Consider the following 22153-nt stretch of genomic DNA (forward strand, 5'->3'; position numbering starts at 1 on the left):
TAGCAGAGAACGAAGCCAATCGACTTGGTCCAAACAGTGTGGATGCACAAGAGGATGTCTTCTGTTCCTTCCTCTGCCGTGAGAGAGGAAATCCCAGTGCATTTAGGTAATTTTATGGCTTAGAATAAGAATAAGCTTTGGTGCATGTATACGGTTTATCACCATATCATTCATCTTATGGCTGTTTGGCCAATTGATGCAATTGATGCACTTGCAGGAATAATCTGTTTTAATTTCTTTTATGTTCACTTCCAAATATTCGAGAGTGGAACAGATGCATTTCACCACTGTGAGCAGGGAATCCCTCTCTGTGTGTCAGATGGAAACTTGAGACATGGCTTTTATATAGGGTTGCTGCAATCGGTTCACACTGAATTTAAACCAGAAACGGAAACTGGTACAATGTGCCACGTTAAACCTCACCGTCTGTGCTATGTGAAGCTTTTCACAAGAGTAATTAACCATCAATATGCTATGTTTTTCTCACAGTTGAGCAAAATCAGGGCCAAAACGGGGGCCCGTCGATAACAAACGAGACTGCTTACCAAATTCAAATACAGGAAACTCGGGATGTGAGTTTTAAAATGTTTCAGACCTTATGAATGGGTAATGTTGGAGTATTATGACACCACATCCATAGTGACGGGATAGAACTGAATATTTATGGCTGATAAACGCTTAATGGAAGCACTGGTGTCCTTCAGGTTGGATGGGGGTCGTACTCCAAGATGACATGAGCACCTGTTTAAGTGGACTGAGGTTCTGACAGATTATCAGTAAACAGTAGTATGTGCAGGTGTGTTTGTGGTATTTTACTTTTTTGCATTCGGGAGGATGCTCTTTGTCTTTCTTCAGGAACTGATGGAAGTGATGAATTTCTCCAAAATTTTAAACCTATGTTGACTTGGAACGATATTTTTCGCCGCAGCCATTGTTTTCAGTGTGGCTCTTTCTACAGCAGAAGCATCGTCGTCGTTATATTTCAACAATTTATCAACGTCTCCTTCAACCGGTTAACAAAATGTTTCCCTGCAAGCATTGGAGTGAGGACAGAAAGTGCTCTTGGCCCTTTTTAATAGATGTTTCCTGAGAGGCAAGAGGTCTCTAGACCCAGACGTTGTGTTTTCTAATAAAAATATTTCTATTTCATCCTGTGAAGAATCTGAACAGTTCGGCCTTGGACTGAAAAGGGATTTGCAGGGGTGAAGGAAACATACGACAAACCTCTATTTAGTTTGAGCTGTTTACAGCGCAGAAGAGTACGGTCAGCTAGACTGAACATACTTTGACCAAAATCTTCACATTTATTTACCTTTTTTTTCTTTTCGTTTGCACATGAAATAAATGCACTGGATCTGCAGAGTCTCCTCTCTGTTGGTGTGTGGGCAGTTTTTTTTTTTTTTTTTTTCCTGAATAAGACAGCGTGTCTGCAAAACTGACAGCCCCCCTGCAAAGTCAGCTGTAATTTGAATCTGGACCTTATTACAAAGTGTAACTTTCAGTTTACTACAGTAATGACCGGGGGTAAGCATATCCATTACAAGCAATTTAACTCGAAGAACTGCCACATTCAAGCCTCATCTGTGATGCATTGCTCCAGTCAGCAGCAGGGAAAAGAGAGGGAAAAAAACAAAAACACAATTTTAAATTGTTAGGCTGCAAAGGAGGCCTGCATCAAGTCTGCAACTGTACAGTGCTGCCTTCTGTGCAGAGTATTTGCATGAACAATTTTGCCATTTCTGTGTCGACCCACGCTGTATTTGGCTTATATCTGTTTCTCAGTGCAGAGCGGTTCGTACGTTCTATGCTCGAGAGCTTGTGAGATCTCTGCTTGTTATGCCCTCTCTGTATGCAAGTATGCGTTGTGCTCGGTCGGTGGCGTGTGGGGGCTGCATCTTGTGTCTGCTGAAGGGGAGTTGGAGAAGGACAGCATTGTGGTGGAATAATTGTGGAAATGCTGAATCCAGATTGCTCTGCCCCTTTTTCCTCTGTTATATTGGAGTTTGTTTGGACTGAAGTCTTTCGCTTTTCATTAGCTCTTATTCACTTCCTTTCCCTCATGAAGATTTCTGTGTTTTTTTTTTTTCTTTCCCCCCCTACTTTCATTACATCTGACGCTCATCTCGAATATCATCGTCGCCATCCAATCTTATCTATTTTATTATTATTATTGTTATGGTTTTAATACAAACAAGGGACTTGGTGGTGTTGCTAAAATCGGAATTTCAAGTAGCAGTTGTCAGCTGTACTGAGAGCTGGGAAAGACTCTAAAAGGAAACTCAAACAAGCAACGGGGCCTGAAAGTTTGAAAATGCGAATACATAAGGGATTCACTTCCATACGCTGTGTATGATCCGGGCTGTTGTTAGGATATTGGTATTGAATCGGCCTAATTTGTGCACATGTGATTGAGTAAGTGGAGACATGCTGAGAGGTACATCTTGTGTACATATGGTTATCATCTGTGTTTAAACGCGTGGGCCTCCGTGTGTATATACAGTACTGTATGTGTCACTTATGTTTACTGGGGGGGGGGTGTAGCAGTTGGCGAACATCACAAGCCCGTGGGGCTTTGCAGCACAGCGGCCTCCATTTCCACTGAGGTCGTAGCCTGTGTTCAAACAGCTGTGCACTTAGTTCACATCTGAGTCAACCGTTCAGACCAGGTCCTGGAGGGAAACGTTGCCCAGCCCACCTGCTCTCCTCCTCTTTTGAGCCTTTGGTTATGGTACATGATTTAAAGAAAGGGGGGTGGGGGGCGAAAATCCTCGAATTGTTATCTGGTGTTGCAACCTGAAGGTGGCTTCTCTGTGTGCAGTGGTCCACTTTAAAGTTTTAGGAAGTGTCCCCTTAAGCAGGGTTATGGATTACTTCCAACTGCAAAGACATAAAAGAGGGGGCATCTATTTAAAAAAAAATAAATAAAAGGCAGGTTTCACCTTTTTCCGTCCTCTGTGTCCCCCCCCCCCCTCTCTCCCCCCACCCTATTCTCCCACATAAGCTATCTGTCCTGCTCACAATACCCCTTTCTCCACCCCGGGAACAATGCATTTGTTCTTCTCCACCTCCTCCTCCTCTCCATCCCTCCATCCCTTTCTATCCTTCCATCCATTTGTTTGGTGCTCTCTGTGACATCTCTGCCATGCCAGGCCATGAGGGAGAGAGGGAGGGACAGGCCCTGCCATTGTCCGTCGGCCGAACCCACGGAATATCAATAGTGTTTTTCTTGAGCAGGAGCGCCGAGCGTTGGCCAGTAACCTTTTAGATTCTGATGATGTCAGGCCCCCTGTTTTCTTTTTTCTTTTTTTTCTTTTTTTTGAGCCCTTTAGATGATTTCGTTCATCCTCACTGACTTAACAGTGCTTGAGTGGTCCCCCTCCTTGCAGGAGACAGAGCGGGACTGTATGCGCTGTGTGACTCATCGGACACTTCATCAGATCCTTTAAACTAGTACTAGTTGCGTGCGACTGTACCAACGACTGAATAAAATGCATCACTTGTAATCACCTGAATGATCCATATCTATGATTCAACCCATTCTTCTCAGCCCTTCGCGAGTTGGTCATTATGGCATCATAATATATAATATTGCTGCACACTTATACATAAAGTTGACACAATGGAAATTATGTGATGGGTTAGAAGAAGAAATTGGGGAAAAAAACATTGGTTAGGGTAAGATGAAGGTTGTAGTCTGGATTAAAGCGATGTCTTGTCCAGCATTGACTTGGTTGCTGTTTAACATAGATTTCATCCTTTGCCGCCAAAAAATTATAATAATTCCCACAACTGTTGAAGATCAGTGTTTTCACTTAAATGTCATTTTGGACATTTGCTGGAACAAGTGACTCTTTTTCGTGTGTATATCTGCACGTTAACATCCTTGTTTATTAACTGTAGCTGCTTTCATTGTTTGTCACTTTCATTTAACAATTTAATTTCTCAACCAACGAACAAGCTGGCGAGATATTATATTACGTCACATCCAGCTCACCTGCCTGTTAGCCAGCTGCTCTAATTTTCCCCGTTACCTTCCATGTACTGTACCTCGGATCCATCTGCAGCCCCGGTTGAGAATTGCTGCTCTAAATGCTGAAGCTGCAGCTCCAACTGTACATAAATGCTCTGCAGTCATTTGTTTCGAGTGAGTTTCCCCACTCGAGATCATTTCCTTTTTATCGGGTCATCGGGTTGTTAACCTGTGTCCTATTAGGAAGCCTGAGCGCCGCTGTAGTTAGATGTAATCCTGCCTTCTAGCCTCAACTTTTGACGGCTTTCTGGCCAATTGCTCGCCATGGCTCATTCGGCTTATTTGGCTATGGAAATGTTTCGCTTGATTATCCGACCCCTGCAGCAAAACTGTGAGCTGATATGGTCGTTTACGAGGCTTTTTTTTTATGATTGGTTTATGATGGCGGTGCTTGTTGTTCCTCGCTTTCCTTTGGCCCACACAGAGAGGCTTGCGCTTAAGGGGGTAAGATTGCAGCGCACTCCATTGGATCACTGTCGACGGTCATTAGTCTTATGACCTTCGTGTGAACCAGCCTCTGCGGTGTGTATCTTGTCTGTTTCTCTTCATTTCTTTCCCGTCTCCCCGGGCTCAGAACCCTCCAGCGGTCCCATCTCAAAGGCTCGCTCCATTCACACAAGCCCTCCACATTCCCAGTGCTGCACATCTGCCAGCCTGTCTTGTGATCAGACTTGCACTCAACTGTGACAAACGCACTCAACATTGCAGAAAAATTAGACACGGATGGAGTTGACAAGAGCTCGTAACATCTACAGCTTGGGATGCTTCCCGGGCTGTGATTATCCCGGCTTTTTTTCCCCACTGTGCACTTGTATGTTTTCGCGTTCCATTGGAAATAATTCTATGTCAAAGAAAATTACAGGATCACGAGAAAATATGCTGTGTGAATTTCTACGGGTGTCTGATGACATGCCCTCACCAAACGCAACCGAGTCCACTGTCTCGCCCCTCGGAAGCAAGCTCGTCACAAGTTAGACGGGGAGACAGTTGCGATGGTTTCATTCACACACTGGCTGAAGCCTGTGGTACTTTGCATATTGTCATCTCTAATAACACCAATTGATATGAAGCCTTGTCCACCTCAGTATCACTGAAATGCAGCTGAGGACTGATTTCACAAAAATCTCTAAGTGGCTCTACAGATTGAGTTTCCTCTGTGTCTCCCCTCTCCTCTACCTCTACTCTCTGTATAATTTAGCAGCAGATAAGCTCCTCTCCCTCTCCTACATTTGTGTGCTATATCACTGCCAGCTGAAGAAACGGGGGGCCTCCGCTCTATATGTGATACAGTTTCTGCCTGCCAAGCTCAGCCACTGTCGCTGCCATCGTCACTCCGCGCTGACGAGTTTGGGCGCCTGCCACGTTCCGCACCTGCCAGGCTCATAAAGAATCCCCCTGTTTCTCTGGGGGCCCGAAGGCAGGATCTGCCATAATTGTTAAGGATGTCGCGATGTAGACGTTCAAGCCAAAGCTTAGACAGCTGATGGCGCCAACAAGTTGGCAGATGGTCCATTTTGCTCAATTGATCCGTCAGTGGGGGTATTTGAGGTGTTAGGATGAATGAGTGGTTGCGATTTGTCACAAGAGGCAAGAATTTATGCCGCGCTCTCAAATGTAAGCAAAAGTCGATCTGTCGCTAAACATTTAGTTGCCTTCTTGTCCAAGTGTCCCCCCCCCCCCCCCCCATTCATGCAAAGAGACATTCTTGATTTGTAGCACAAGTGAAGTGGACATCTGTGTCGAGTGCCTCCTCTTCTCACTCTCATGTATAGGTTCTTTATGGGGAGGGGGATAGGAGGGGATTGGTATGTTCCATCATGTTGAAGTGAAGCCAGCTTGTGTGTTTGCTGAAGCTGCAGATCATACATTTCTGCATGTATTCACCATTACAATGCCAGCGGCTAAACAAATGCATATTTATGACATGTGACAAAGAGATGGAATGAGGCCTAGAGAAATTAGGCTTTTGCAGAAATTCCCCCTTCCCCACATGTGTGCTGCTGTCTTGCTCTCAACTCTGTGTCTTCTTCTGTCCTGATATCAACCCATCTATATATAGCAGGTTTCATCCCCACACCCTCTGTACGTACTGGAAAAGCGAGGAGTGGGCGCTGCGCTTTCAATACACTGCTTTGTCTGGGCAGGAGGAGAAAACGAAGCTGGGAGAAAGAAAAGGGAAAGGCCGGGAGAGGAAGAAAGCCCCATTGACAGGCAGGCAAACACCAGTCAGCCCCTGTCCCCCTCTCTCCCCATTGTCTTCGAGTGCTAGACGTCAGCAAACGACAAGAATCTGAAGAGAGGGAGGACAGAGAGCAAAGAGTCGGGGCTTTGTTTGGGCTGCTGGCCTTGCACCTGGTAAAAGTGCAAGGAGAGGAGAACGAGGCTTGAGGGATGGGGATGGGGATGGGAGGAGGAGAGCACTGCACTGACCTCGCCGTAGGATCCCCCCCCCCAGCCCCCAATTCTGCCGGACTGTAAACAGACAGAAACAGCCTCCTTTCATTCCCCATGTAATATTTACATATGAGCAGTGATCACATGCAGAGCCGCCGCAGATGGTCATGATTCCCTGTCACACTCCCTCGCCGGCGCTGCCATGCTAGGCGTTGATTAGCATTCGCTCTCAACTCAATCGCGTCGCAGTGAGGGTGTAATCTAACACATTACATTCATCATGCTGTAATGCTGCACAACGAGTTTGCAAATTTGCCCCAAGTTGCCTGTTGTTTACCCAATCAACAATTAATTCGCCAGCTACTGTATGACGCAGGTGCATCTGCCTTTTTCCTTCCACTTCAGAAGATAATGTGTGTCATTTGTAACAATGAAAGATAAAATGGAGAGACATGGCAAGATGGCAGGAGGGAGGGGGAAGCCGTGTAGAGAGGAGGAATGGGCCGGGCCCGGCCTGGGCGAGGGGTGTGGTTGGGTATAAACCAGGGGACAGTGGGTTTTCTGTTGTTGTGCCATTTTGAAGCCCTCTGTCCTGGCATCCCTCACCCCTCTATACTCTCTTTTTCTCTCTCTCCCTTTCTTTCTTTCTCCTCTTTCCACTCGTGCCTTCCTGCAGACTGGGACTCTTCCTCGACAAGCTCCTAGGTCTGCGGCATCGGTCTGTTGGGAGAAGAAGCCTGAAAACATGCTGACGTTTTTGGCGCTGGCGTCGGTTGTCCTCCTGGGAATAGGTAAAAAAAAAAAAAAGAAAAGAAACCAAAAAAATTTTTTGTTCAATTTCATTTTCCTGAGCTCCACACTGATAATCATCTGTCGAAAGCGAAGGAATTATTAATTACAATATTTTGCGCTGATGGGGGGTTAAAGGTTAAATGAGGATGTTTCTTTTTCAACGCTTGCTTGAAAATGAATGGAGGTGATGATGCTAAAAAGGGTCAGTAGGCTTCCCAGTGAATTCATTGATCTTTCACTGAAATGTAACATCTCCCTCTACGCTGCATTAATACAGAACCAAAGCGTTTTAATAGTTCGCCTGACATTTGCTGTATTGATTTCATCCAGAAAGACTATTAGGACACCTGTAGGGAGCATATTTCTTTTTCATAATCATTACAGTAAGTGGCCCACCACTGTCCATGCTCCTCTTTCAAAACAGGAGCCTCCGAGCCTGCAAAGAGCACTAATATTATGACTTTTAAACTGAGGCTTAGCAGAGCTTTTGCTGTCGAGCAGACGGCTTTCTCTACGCCCCTCCTGTCAGACATTTGCAGTTTTTGTCAGATTTTTAATTAAAAATGTCAGGCGTGATTTCATTGACAAGTCTCGCAGAGGCTGGCTGCACTAACACCAATCGCTCAAGGGCTCGTTCTCACTGAAAGCTGTGAACTTAAAAAAAAAAAATAAATAAGAAAAGAGTCAGGAAGCTCCAGAACACTTAGGGGAATTTGTGTTAATGTGGCTGTAAGTATATTGTTTATTGTAGTGGCCTGTTACTTGAAGTGAAATGGCAGGATGCAGAAAATGATGTTCCAGCTAATATCAGAGTGGCAGGGGGGTGTGAAGTTCCCACAGGCTTTGATTGTTTGAAATTCTGAGTGCATTTTCTGGGGATGAGAAATATTGATTTTGCAGCCATCATTAAATATTATTCGAGCATAAACAGTGTACATGATTAAGCCAACATAATCCATATTAATGGAGAAAACGATGTTCCCCTTTGACTTTTAGAGACTGGCGCCAACAGTTCTATACTAATCCAAATATTTACTGTGTGCACGTCGGAATCAGTGAGTCTGACTCCAATAAATGTGCAGTTTATGTGCATCTTTGGTTGCAGTATTTAAGACTATTTACTAAAAATAGTCCCAATAGCGTTGATTTAAGGATTAAACGAACTGTGTGTTTGTCGAATTTTCATCCATGCTAATTGACACCACCCTGGCCGTTTTTCTGCAGCATAATGTGTCAGAATGGTGTTGAAAACTCTCCCATCGTTAACTCTGTGCTTGTCCGCTTTGCGTCTCCCAGTGCCCGAACAGTCCCAGGCCATAGTGATTTACACCGGGTGGGAACGCCACGGCTTGGTGGGCTCTGAGATCCGGCTGTCCTGTTCCTTCTTCTCCTGGCGCTGGACCTCGGAGGATGTCACCTTTTCCTGGACATACAGGCCTGATGGCGCCCGGGACAGCATCTCTGTAATATACAAACACACTTTTCTTTATCGTTTGTTCTACATCACAATTCTAGCAATGTAATAGTTAGTAAAAAGACAAACCGGTGAAGAAGTCAGTGAAACTCTCAATTAAAGACATCCACATTAAAGCTGCACTTGATGAAATGAGAAAGGGGAGGACGGAACAAAGTTGGCGTAAGCTCATTATTGGTTTTACAGCTTCCAATTTATACTTTTATCGCCCTCATCAGCATCATTTCCAGTGTTTTTAGCGACAAAGCCAAGCAGACAAACTAAGTTAGTCGCGACATTTAGCAACCGCACAGCCACATACTTAGCATAAATCATTAAGTGGCGACACGCCAGAGGAGCCCTCGCTGCTCTCGCTGCTCTCGCTGCTCTCCTTTAAAATGAAATTCTTGTTGTTGAGGCTTACGAATTCAAGAAGCCACAAATAAATATTGAAGAGGCAAAAGCATGTGGGAAATCTGGGCTCCCCAACAATGGCTGCTTCTTCTACCAGTTTCAGTCTCTGGCTCCACTGTACGTAGGCACAAAGAGCAAAACTTCAGTGGAGGACGGAGCGGGGAGGTCACATAGCAGGATGAAGAAGTCTCTCATCACTTGTGCAGCTCTAATGTCTGGCTTTTTATGGATGAATACGCACATTGGTACATTTTGGGAAGCAAACAAACTGCATGCATTCACTCACTTCTGGAAACCAGAAACACACAGAAACTTCCTCCTTTCTTCTACCCGCCCCTCTCACCTGCCTCCTGCTCTTTAATTTCACTCTCCCTGCCCTTATCGTCCTGCCATCTCTCTAATCTCTCTATCTCCCCATCCCAACTGCGCCTCCCTCTCTCCACCTCCGTTAATCTCCTCCTCTGCAGCCCGGCCTTCTTTGTCCCTCCCCCCCACCTCCCCCCGTCTCATTATATCCTCCACACACCTCCTTTACCTTCATCTGTCTCCCACCGTGCCCTCACTTTGAAACTAGATTTCTCTTCTCTCTCCCCTTTTTCTTTTTTTCTTTTCCACTCATCTTCTGTCACTCGTCTCTTCACCTGCCTGGACAGATTTACTGTCTCATACATCTATCTGTTTTTTGTGGTGCGTTTGTCCTTTTAAAATGTCATATTTGATTTCTGACATGGTTATATCATATGTAAGGTCGTGTGTGAATCATAGTATCTGCCTTCTTGTTTCACATGCATTGAATCTTCACTCAGACAACTTGGGAAACCCGCATTTTTCACCCAAATTTGACCAAAATGACATTTTGCTGAGCTTGAAACAATATCACTTTTAGAAATATATATATATAAAAAATAGAAACAAATAATAAAACATGCTACAAAAATCGATTTTTTGCCATTAAGGTGAAGCTGAGTGTTTAAAAATATTAGACACAGCTGCCAAAATTGACCTAGTTTTTTTAAGACTTTTTGATGCTGGATAATCTTGGGTCCATTTTATTTCTCTTGTTATTTCCCTGACTTGTATTCAATTCAGTTTTCCGAAATCACACGAATCACACGAAACTATAAATGAGTTTTTGTTTTCCACATACATGCCCCAAAGTAGAGCTTGAGAACTCAACTATCAAGCACCACAGCTGAAAACTAAATATACAAATGTATTATTGTTCAAACAAAATAAAAACAGCATGAACAAAGAACCGAGGAGACAAACCAAAATGGAAAATTTGGATTTAAAATTGAACTTGCTTTCTTTGTGAGTAGGAGATATCTCTGAAAGATGCCTCTGGATGACATCACTTGGAGGAACCTTTAGTTCAGATCATGTTTTCAGCTTCATGTTTTCTCGTAGTAAACCATGGTCGACCTGCTTTTCCAGAGCTCCTCCAGATGACATCATCTGAACTCACAACGATGAAAAACTCCTCTGGCTGATGTCATGCGAAGGCCTTTTTCAGCTAAATATTTCAATATAGCGAAGTCAGAGGAAGGTTTAAAAGCATTAATGTACATTTACACCCTAAAATAAAGCCAGAGAAAGCAAGTTGAAAAATGTGTGAACTTACCCTCTAACGTTGCTGTTTCAGTGTCTTTCAGCTCATTATTTTACTTTTTTTTTAAGCGTTCAGCTTTATTGTTTTGGCTCAGTTTTTTTTTGGTTTCAGACCCCAGAAGGCAGCTGTTTTAGCAACAAAGAGCACAGACAAAGTTTGCAACTTTCCAGGGAGCACATTGGAGCATTCAGCTGCTAAAATGCCAGAAATTTTCCCCGAGTGGTTGGAGGGCACGAGTTAAAAGAGTGAATGTTGGACGTGGCTAGGAGGACAAAAAACACAACTCCGGTTGAATGCTAGTGTCTTTCTGCATCTATGTCCAAACAACAACGCTATCCTGACAAGTAACTTTAGGATGTTTACAGCTTATTGACATTTTAAATCAGGAAGTCAGAAAGAAGCAAGGTCACAGACTAGAATTGATTTTAGTGTTCAGTTTTTGACTTCTTCTTCAGTACTCAGTGCTGTGGGCACATTTCATTCTGCTCCAGCGACATTTCAGTGTTTTTATTTATTCAGTGAGACGTCTTTTTCGCCAGTGCTCTGATCTCATTCACACAGTTCCTCCACACTGACACCTGGAAGCTGCCCAGTCCAGCCACGGTCTGACCTCACTCTGGTTTAATCCTGACGGTACCGACTCTGAACTGGGGACCTTTCAGCTCACGCGCTTGCTTCTCAGTGTTATCTTCAGGCCCCCCCGCACCCCTGCCCCCCTGTGCATGACCCTAAATTCAGAACAAAACAGCAACTTGCCAAACAGAAACACTCACATGGCATCATGGTGCCACCAGGGCCATTAACCGTCCACCGTCCTCTCTGTCCTCCAGATCTTCCACTACACCGGTGGTGTTGCCTATGTCGACAACAAAGGCCCGTTCAGGGACCGGGTGGAGTTTGTGGGGAACCCCAGTCGCCGTGATGGCTCCATCCTGATCAAGAACCTGGAGTTCGGCGACAACGGCACCTTCACCTGTGATGCCAAGAACCCCCCTGACATAGTGGGCCGCCCCTCCAGCGTCCGCCTGCTGGTGTTCGAGCAAGGTGAGATGGGAGTCTAATGCCTGCACTGTCTTACATCTGTCTCTGCCCGTTAGCTTTCCGCTCAGCCCATATGGCATTTCTTGCTGTCATTTTTTATTTTTTTTTGTAAGACACCAACTGCTCTCGATTCTTGTTATAATCATTCCAAGCTCGGAAATTAATCTCAATTTGCACTGTGCATCAGACTAAAGCGAGCGCTGCATTCAGACCAGTCACCGCACTGCGTCGTTTAAAATTCCTCACACCTCCTGTTAATCGAAATCAATTATAATTTTATCTCTTTCTCTATTTAAGATTGCTATCGCCGCCTCCCTCTCACTTCTTTTCTTGTGCGTCCCTTTTCATCTTCTCCGCCCATTTCGCTCCCACTTTTCCTCTTCCTCCTTCCCCCACCTTCTCTATTTCCATTGCTCTGCCCCTGCGCTCACCTTTTGTCTACCTTCTATCACTTCCTCTGCCTGCACTTTACCTCCTTTATCTTTTATTCAACCTTTTTTTCTTTTGCCTTTGCTTTTCTATTCCACTTTCATCTGTTACTCATCATTCTAGCTTTGTAGCTTCGTTTCCTCTCTCTATTTTCTTCTCTCTCCTATTTTTCCTCTTCCCTTCTCTAAGAGTCACTCGTTCCCTCTCCGCTCTGCCCTCTAACGCTCTCCTCCTTTCTGCTCCCCTCTGTCCACAGTGCCCATCCAGGCCGGTGTGATCACGGGCGCCATCATCGGGGTGGTGCTGGGCTTGCTGGTGCTCATCGTGGTCATCTACTACCTGATGAGGTTCCTGGTGGCGCGCCGTGTCTTCAGCCTCAGTGTCAGGTCAGTGCCCGGCCGGTGGCCAGCGCTGCTCTGCCAGTTGGGTCTGTGCCAGGGACTGGAACTGAGGCCTGAGCCCATCCCTGGCACCGACACCTGCGTGGCCAAGCAGGCATAGCTGTTGTGCCATTATTTGGTTTGGTTAGGGGCTATAGATTTGAAGTTAGGAAAGGGGTAATGTCTCTCTCTCTCTCTCTCTCATTTAGATTTAATCTAAAAACAGCACTGTGTACGTCTAAAGCGAGATGATTAAAAGCGGTGAAGCGAAGGAGTGTGAGTGGATAATCCACTAGATCATGGAGATGGTGGATCCATCATCTTGCTTATACCTATCCAATCATACAAGATGTTAATGCAGCTAGCACCTGGGGGCTGTGTTTAAGACAAGCAGTAGATTAAGCGGAGGCTCTCTTACTGACGGCTGCCAGGCAGTGCTGCCCTGCAAGCAGTGGAGAGAGAGAGATAGATTTGACATCCTGACATTGTCTTTCTTTTGTCCTCTCCAGCAAACATGGCAAGAAAAAGAAAGAGGGATCACAGCAGAGACAGGCAAGTCCTCTTCTTTGCTTCTTCTACAACCCTTCTTCCTCCATCCTCATCCTCATCTCCTTCCTCTGCCCCCTCTCCTCGCACACCCCCATCACATGGACACATCCACTTGGCACAGCGTGCTGTGCTGTCGCAGTCAGGTGCTAAATGGCGAAGTGACGGTCTTTTTTCGGGGTGATTACTAAAATCATTTAGTGTTGGGGGTATTTGTTAGGCTCGAGCAGCGTGCTGTCAAAAGGAATATTCATCTATTCTGGTGCAGCACAGCTACACAATAGCACACATCCAGACATGACAGTGCATAAAAGCACAGTTTCATAATTGCAATTCCCCCACTTCCTGTCCAAGCAGCTCCAATATGTCCACACACTCAGCCGGCTCCCCCTCGCAGCGACATATCAACAACAAAATAACATGTCATTCAAACTCTGCCCGGCAAAAACACTAATAACAGTGTTCAGGCTGCTCAAATTCTAGTACCGTCTCAGCATTCGAGGTGGTTTAAAGCCTGCACCGTCCCTTTCTCTCTCTCGCGCTCTCCCTCGCTCTCCCGTGGCCCTCACGCCTCCTTCAGCTCCCTCAGAGGAGCCAAACACTGCGAGTAAACACCCACAGGACCCAAAAAAAAAAAAAAAAAAATCAAACTAGTGACTGTGAAATGGCCAAAGCCAGGTCACACTGCTAATGCTATTGCTGCAGTGAATGGGGCTGTGATTTGCTCGCAGAGGGGGAAATGGATGGGAGCTGCTGATTTTGCTCACTAGGAGTCAAATGAAAATCACCGGGCTTATTATGGTCTGGGCTGCTATCTGTACTTTTACTCTGCTGCGCGCCGAGGATTTGGGGTATTTTTTTTTTTTCTCCCTCACTTCCATTCCTCACGGGAGTGTGATAGCCTCAAGTGGTGGATTAATCAGACATTTTGGTGCCTTGTACTCTTTTGTGAATACAAGGCACCGGGGCAAGTTCTGTTTGATTACTTTGTGGTAATGCGGGGGCTGCGTGGTTGTGGGGGTGCGTTGTAATTGACTGTACGCCTTGCATGCTGATAATGAATAAAAAAAAAAAAACAAGGTGAAGTCAAGAGGCTGCATCTGGAGGCGTTTCCTAGATCGGAAATCAGCTTAGGAGGACTCGGTGTGAGGTAAAGACGAGGCGCCTTCCTGCCCCGTGGTTCCAACCTATAGGGGGCGACACTGTAGCGAAGAGGCACGACCGTTTCCCCCCCACCTCATGCGAGCGCGCTCGTTTCCCGGCCCCCCCTCCGCCCCCCCCAGCGCCTCCCTTCCTCCCTCACGTCGTCGTCTTTCCTTTCTTCTGTCGTGTGATTGTCAGGTTACTCTCGAGCTGCAGTCAGTTGCTCTCAAGTGCCTTCGGCGGGTGACAGTGCATATATGAATAAATAACTCTGCGCCGAAAAGGACACTGAAATATTTGACAATGTTGTCATTTACAGTTACTCTCAAGCAGGTCTCGGCTCTGAAGCAACACATGCAACAAAAACAGCTATTCCTTCTCAGCGCCGTTATTTTATTTCTATTTATTTCTTTATTTTTTTCGCCTTAGAGCCAGTTTTTCTCAAGTAGTGTAGCGATGCCTCACACAGAGGACCCGTGGGATTTCATCGTGCGCTCATAAGTGGTTGTTTGATCAAATAGCCCTTATTAGGAGGCTGTGCTGACACGACACAATTTTCTATCAGCCTCCACTGTCTTTGTTACTTTGCGTTGTTGCTGGGCTTGCACTACAACATGTCCAGAAGGCTGCGGGTGAGGCAGCGGATGAGGGAGACAGAGAGACAAAGGAAAACCCTCGTGATGTGTGCTACTCCCCATTAGGTGGAGTTGTGGGAGAGGAGTTCACCCCCACAGCTACACACATACAGTAAGAGAGCTCACAAGAATGAACACACACACATACACACACACACACACACACACAACCCACCCATTCTTCTTTCCATCGACCAACTGCCCCCCACCAATCCCCTCACTTCACTTCACTTCACTCTCTCCCTCGCTCTCTCACTCACATTCCTTTTTATCCGGTCCTCTGACTCCTCTCTCTTCAGTCACATCCTCCGCCTCCTCCTCTCCTTCCCTGCCCTCCCACCTCTTCTGCGCCTTTGACTTTTCTCGCTGACCATGAGAAGCATCTATCTGTCTGTAATCCCCACCGCCGCCACCACCACCACCACCACCACCACCACCACCACCACCACCACCAACTCCCCTCCTTCTCCCCTTTTACTTCCTCTCGCTCTGTCGATCCGTCCTCATCCCGCCTCACCACCACCGTCTCACTCCCTTTCCAGCTTCTCTCCTCTCCCTCCTCAGGTGCTCTGGGTTCTGATCAGCTTCAGTTCTGGACAGAAAAATCACTACCCCTCGCTCTTCATCTACCTCTCAATCTCCCACCTCACTTGTCACTGTTTCCTTTTAGTATGCAGCAGAGGACGCAGCCACTTACCCACCTATCTACTTCCCCACCGGTCCCTCCTTTTTCTGCCACTGTACCCACATTTCATTTGAAGTGTGTGCAGCCCCTGTGACTTGCCTAAGCAGAAGCTGCCTAAGCAGAAGCTGGAGAGTGTTTACGAGGCAGCCCAGTTGTTAGCGTGGGAGCTCTGCGATGCATTGTAGCACAAACTCATCCTTCTGCGGGATGCATAACAAAATGATGTATGAGAGAACATAAATATGACTGAAGGTAATGAGACCGGATGGGCTGCACAGCTGCCCCGTGGAGCCGGATGTTAGCTCCAGCCTCGATTGTTGTCTTATCAGCGTGCTGCTTTCGCACAGAGCACAATTAAACATGATGCATTTTCTAATGCAATCAGTGGGGTATTATTAGTTGAAGCTTCAGTGGGCGGAAGCAGCCTCTCGCGTCCTTTCCACTGCCGGCTAACCTGATATATTACAGTACAGCAGAAGCATTTCAATCTCCAAAACCTGAGATCCAGCATGCTTCCTCTGTAAGCGTTTACAACAGTGCACTGGCCCCGTAGTTTAACCCGTGGAAGTGCATTAAACACACACTGTGTTGTGGAAACCATTATATATGAGTGAAGTTTCATTAAGCTCCATCAGACCATTATTGTGCACTTGTGCTACTTTTCAATAGGTTAACTTACAGGTTAATGCACTGGAATGCGGCTATTGTAAAGTTAAGTGTTTCTTTGACCTTATCTCCACTCTGTTCAGTCCTTCCTGATGGATTTGTTGTGCTCAGGTGAAGCCTGGCTTTACTTTCCTGTTCCCCCCCAACCCCCCACCCCCACTTCTTCCTTCTATGGATTTCTTTGATATGTTTTTAGACATTGCACAGACAATGTACAGAATGAGTGGGAGTGAATGGATGAATTATATAACTGCCGGTTGGATGAATATTTGAAGCGGTTTTATTTTTAGAAATAAATAAATAAATAAAACAATACACAAAGCTAGTCCGGCAGGTCTGTCCTTGACCTTATGTAAAGAAAAATGCTCTGGAAGATCTATAGTTAATTATTTATTGCCACGCACATTTTATTAATTTAGCAGCTCAATTATGCAGCACGAGGGTAGTTGCTGTCTCTAAATGCCATGGAGGTATAATGCCTTAAAGTGCAGCTATATCCCTTAAACAATTTCAATTCGTTTTTTTAAGGGTTACACCCTAAAAGTGTAAATGGTGTTTCGCAGACCCAGTATGCAGCGATAAACAGCCCACAAGTTTTTGAAGTAATTTTACTGTCAACAGACTAAGATTTATGCATTTAGACAATTTATGCGCCTCAACACAAGGAGGAAGAGGAAAAAGAGCAGAATTTGAATAACAATAAGAAAATCGTTAGCATGACACTAAGGTTAAAAAAAGAAAGCTTAAAAGCAGAAGCAGCTTTATTTAAAAAAAAAAAAAAAAAAAGGCCTGGATCATTTAAATGAGGCCGTGGGTTTTATGCATAGCTGTACATGTCTCTGGCTTTGTCCCATCATTGTTTTAACAGTGTTTACCGCGAGGGACGATTTCTTTGTGTCCTATCTCCAAACTACACGCTTAAGTATAATGATGCTCAAACACCTGATGAAACGTAACAGTCAGCCTTCGCGTTAATCCGGCCGTTAGTAAACCTTTCTCTTACGAATTTAAGTTCAGCGTTTCATTTAAAAACATTTAAAGATGCTGGACGTGTCTGTGTGTGTGTGTGTGCGTGTTATTGATCTTTTGTCACACAGGTGTCACAGGTGTATGGAGCCTGCCTGCCACTGTGTCCCATCCTAACGCATGGTTACCTGTTTTGTCACCCCCTTACAGCTCTGGACACCGCCCCCCCTCACTTGCTACCCCCTCCCCTAAAAGGACTGTCTCTACCTCCTCCTTCCTCTCTGTCTCTCTGTACATTTGACTCTCTCCTCTTCTTCCTAAATGTGTTTTTCTCTCCTCTCTTCACACGAGCCTCGCCCGCCCTCCTAACATCATCTCTCATCGTCTCACTTCAGACACACCCACCTCACCCTTCCTCCCGCTCCCTCCTTGCCTTATTTCTCTCTCTCTATCTCCCTCACGCTCCTTTCCTCCTGAAGTGACTCTCCTCCCCTGTTCTCCCCCCGACCCCCTCTCCCTCCTCCCCCACAGGGCCCCGCGCCTCCCGCCGACCCCTCCAAGGTGAAGGCGGCCGCCTCGGAAAAGAAGAAGCAAGAGTCACGCAAGGATAAGAAATAGGATACGGGGAGGGGCTGGGGCGGGCTCGCCGGCCGGCTGCTCCAGCCCGTGCGCCTGGCAGTGGGGAAGGCCCAACCCATGCAGCAGCAACAAACAGTAGTCAGAAAACAAGAGAAGGTGGGGGGCGGAGGGGAGGAGGGCTCGGGTCGGGTGCTGATGACCATCGAGCTGGAGATGATCCGCAAAAATGGGGAAGAGGGGCTGAGCGGCGAGAGAAGGACAGGGAGGTCCAAGCCAGTTGGCCTTCTCTCCCGCCTCGCCAACCAGCTCACATTCAAAAAATAGACCAATCGGGAGGCAGGGGAGGCCAAAAGGGGGGGAGGGAGCCGATGAGGATAAGAGAGCGGGAAGTCTACCACAGCAGGACACATAAACCACAACCTAATTTCCACCCACCACAACCTGAGTCCCTGAATAAATGAGTCAAATCATATCTGCTCTTGTCACAGGCTGATGGCTGTAGATGCAGCAGCTATACGGGCCGAGATCTTAGATGTCGTGATAATCTCTTACACCAGCCGGCACCCCGAGTACTTTTGTCAGGTCATAAGATATGCCATTTGAAGCGAGACCCTAAGACGGCTGAGTTTGATAACAAAATCTAAAAAGCTGCTCCCCGGGTTTTGCCTCTCTGGTTCCTTTCATTGTGATCCTATCCGCAGAAAAAGCTTTCTCCAAGTGCGTCCGATACGCATCACGAATCCCCGGCTGTGGGGACAAGCCAATTTGCTTTTTTTTCCTCTTTTTTTTGAAGGCAACGTGTCAAACTCCAACTTTCTCCCCTCGCGCTGATCTTCATTCTCCTTCTTCTCCCATCTCTTCCTCTTTCACTGTGAATTTCCTGACTTTCTTGTTAATTCAAATTACAGAAGTGATTTATATGCTAACTGCTCTATCCTGTTTCTCTTTTTCTCTCTTGTCCCTTCCCTCCTTTTCTTCCTGTTCTTTCTCCTATAGATAAAGGTCTGACTTCTCCATGACTGCCTCCACTCCTCTAGTCTGCTCCCTCCTTTTCTGCCCAGCCTGATGCAACCCCCATTATTTCCCATTATCTCTACTCTTTCAAGACAGCACTGGCTGTAAGAATAGTTCTTCTATATCAGTGGCAACAGTGTCAAATCATTTTTACAATGCCTCATCAGAGACCCCGTATGCGCTCATTGAGTGAACTGTAAAACCGTTTAAGGCCTAACTATGCATATAACTTCCTTAGGGGGGAACCTGAGAGACACCCCCTCTGTGTTTAGGGTTCCCTCAATTTTGCCCCCTTAATGTTTACGACTCAATCACACGCACGCACGCCGAGCGGAGCTGCGAGTGCACTGTGGAACTTCAGCTAGGAGAAAAGAGAGACAGAGGGGGGAGGGGGGGGGGAGTGATAGCGGGAGAGAAATATGATTCCTGCTCTCAGCCGGCGTAGATAGAGGTTGAAGCCCTCAAGCTCGGGGTGATTCAATCCTCTCACATTTGAGCTAATGGAGGTTGTCGCCGTGTCCCTGCCCTGGCTAAAGGGGGCTATTTTTGGCCCCATAAGAGCAGACAGGCTTACTGTAACAGCTGCACATTTTTCAGCCGACAGGGTAGAGAGGTTTTTTGGGGCTGGGGAGGGGGGGGGGGGGTGGGTGGCAGAGAGAGTCTGAGGCGAGCAGGGTGGGGAGGAGTTGCTGTGCTCGTTAGCGCCCGAGCACACGAGGCTGTCCGCTGTTGACTCGACGGCCGGCGACTGACAACCTGGAATGACGTCACGGCCCGCGAGGGCTGACGGACGTCCTCAGGAGTCTTGACACAAAGGGAAGAGATGCACTTTCTGTGCTCTCAGAGTTATTTTCGGTCCCGTAGATCTGCTGCACGTTTCTCCTCGCCAACCCAGGGCTAATTACTTTAGCACGTGCTGGTAACGAGATATCTCTCTCTACATCTCCCTCCCTGCCTCTTGTGCTGTCTGCTTCACTCCTCTGTTTTTCGCTCTTCATCTCTGCTCCCATCATGGGATTCATCTCCTCCCTTCAAACTCCTGTTTCGTTTTCTCTTGGTCCTTCATCTTTGGCTTTTTTTTTATCTCTTCCTCTTCCTGTCGTCTAGTAACTCTGCACTGCATTATTCCCACGCAGAAAAGGCCTGTACACAATCCACTCCGCTCTTTAAGCCTCTCCTTATCTGACTGCCAGGCCTTCAGCTCAATGCTCTGCTCCTCTATTCTCTCTCTTCTGTCCTTCCTACACGTCCTTCGTCTCTTATTCAAACTCGGTCACGGACACTCCCTGCATCTTGCCCAGTGATCGACGGACACCCGATCCTTTGCCCTTCGAAAATGCCGCCTCCCCCCGAAGGCATACCCACTGCCAGCCTACCTTCCCTCCTTCCTCTGACCCTTTACTGTCTTGTTTCTGCTGGTTCAAATGCCAAAACGCTCTCCTCTGTCCACTACTGGCAAAAGGAGGAAACACATGGGTATAAATTTGCCTTTCGTCTCTCTGAAGACACCAAACACAAAACTCACCAATACTTGTTATATGTATATGTGTGTCTAGTAAAAGAGTGTGAAAAATGAGATTTGATATAAAGCAAAACTATAGCAACACAGTATGTCACCCTAAGTAAAGCAAATAATGTTTCCTGAGACATTTTGTTTTTTTTTGCATGTGTGCACAAGAAAACACATGGAGTTAACATGGCGGGAAAGAAATGTAATTGTACCCGAGTGGAATGCGCCATTATGTTTCTGACCTTGTGTGTTATGGAAGGTACTGTGTGGCTGTCTCTGTGGAGCATGTTTTAGTCTGAGATGAGGGGAAAATCGAGGTCCTTGTGCAGTGTCAGACGGGAAGATTGGGGGCGGGGGATGGATAAGGGTTCGGTTCAGCCTCAGAATCAGGGGAGAGCACAACAAGGGGAGGAAAATGTTTTGCTGTGAGGTGAAAGCTCTGGAGGAAGAGACTTATCTGGTGTGTTTTCGCCATTTGATCTAAGGATCCACATACATCACCACAGATAGCGTCTGTACTTCCGTCGGAGCTTTCTTTTAAAGGTGCTCCTTCTGCCCAACCTTCTGCTGACGATGGTTTGCGATCTCCGTGCTTGATATGCAGGGTGGACAGTGTAGACTTGAACGTTCCTATGAAATACATAACAGCAATGGAGGTGCTAAAATTCCCATGTTTATAACTGAAGAGTTTGTTTCACTAGTCGCTGTTTAACGATCCAGTCACCTGGATCAGTTAGAATGTTTTCTTCTTTTTCAGCAAAGCCACACAGACACCTGACATAAGACAAACAGCATTAAAATACCTTCTAAAACGTGTTTCATTTGTATGTCTTATGAACTGTGTTAGTCATAGTTGCACGATAACATTATTTGAAACGACTGGAGCTTCTTACGTTGTTTTTTTTTTTCTACCTTTATTTTAATGCTTCTGATAACTCCAGCGCGCTAACAACATTTGATGACTGTGTATAATATGTTGTAAAGAGAACGTAAATAAAAATTTAAGCCCCAAGTGCAGCTCTCGTCAAGCGGACGCAAATGAAAGCCACCTGAAAACGTTTGCATCCATTTTTTTTACTTCACGTACTGAGCCGCAGCCATTGTGTGAATATGTCACGAGTGAGCATGTTTGAATGGTAAAACTCCTCCTGAAGACATTTGCATACACAGTAAAATGACTTTATAGGATGTAATCAGACAAATTATAAGGTGAACAACGATCATCTGGCTTAAATACAACAGAAATTCAGTTTGGGAATTAAACTTTGAAACTGTTCTACTCCACCGTGGCAGCTGCAAAAACTAAATTGGTTTCATCTCATCATGGCCTCTCGCTACCCAACAACCAAAAAGTAATGATGATGAACTGAAAATAAATGCTCGGCAACCATTTACAACCTTTTCACATTTCAAAGGGTGACAAAGTGAGGTATAATTTCCCGAAAGCCTTCATTTCTTCTGACTTATTGGGCAGATTGGGTTCAGTGAGCACACATCACCTTTTCACAAATGCTTTGCCTTATAGAAAAGACAATTACACACACACACACACACACACACACACACACACACACACACACACACACGCCTTTAACCGATACCCGCTGACCTGCTCCGCTGCAGTACCTGAGTGTCTGGCTGGTGCGTTCAATGCTGTCTGTCCGGGTCTGTTCATAACACCAACACTGGAAGTCAACTTCAGAAACATCCTATGCCTACGATTGTAGATGAGAAGACTGACTATGGCCGTGCCACTAAGACTGGATAATGTGCCTAGCATCCCACCAGCTCCCTTATTACCATGTTGTATCTTGTTTGTAAAAGAATGTGAAAATTACATTGTGAAGCTAAAGAGTTTTTTTTTTTT

At 46.0% G+C, this 22153-nt stretch overlaps 1 protein-coding gene across 4 annotated transcripts; it reads left to right on the forward strand.

Annotated features, from left to right (window-relative positions):
* Positions 1 to 6980: 6980 nt before the first annotated feature.
* mpz (myelin protein zero) lies at positions 6981 to 21298 on the forward strand. 4 transcript variants are annotated; one of them, XM_067529421.1, is made up of 7 exons: positions 6981 to 7215; positions 8513 to 8679; positions 11523 to 11736; positions 12419 to 12548; positions 13052 to 13094; positions 17715 to 17744; positions 18759 to 21298. In XM_067529421.1, exons 1-7 carry the CDS (start codon positions 7170 to 7172, stop codon positions 18768 to 18770), a joined length of 642 nt encoding a protein of 213 aa, XP_067385522.1. In that variant the 5' UTR covers positions 6981 to 7169; the 3' UTR covers positions 18771 to 21298. The 4 variants fall into 4 exon arrangements, with proteins under 4 accessions (XP_067385522.1, XP_067385521.1, XP_067385523.1 ...); XM_067529420.1 differs by having other exon boundaries at positions 17715 to 21298; XM_067529422.1 differs by lacking the exons at positions 17715 to 17744; positions 18759 to 21298 and adding an exon at positions 17394 to 17705.
* The last annotated feature ends 855 nt before the right edge of the window (positions 21299 to 22153 follow it).

Source organism: Channa argus, chromosome 14, assembly GCF_033026475.1.
Source record: "Channa argus isolate prfri chromosome 14, Channa argus male v1.0, whole genome shotgun sequence".
Taxonomy (NCBI): Eukaryota; Metazoa; Chordata; class Actinopteri; order Anabantiformes; family Channidae; genus Channa; species Channa argus.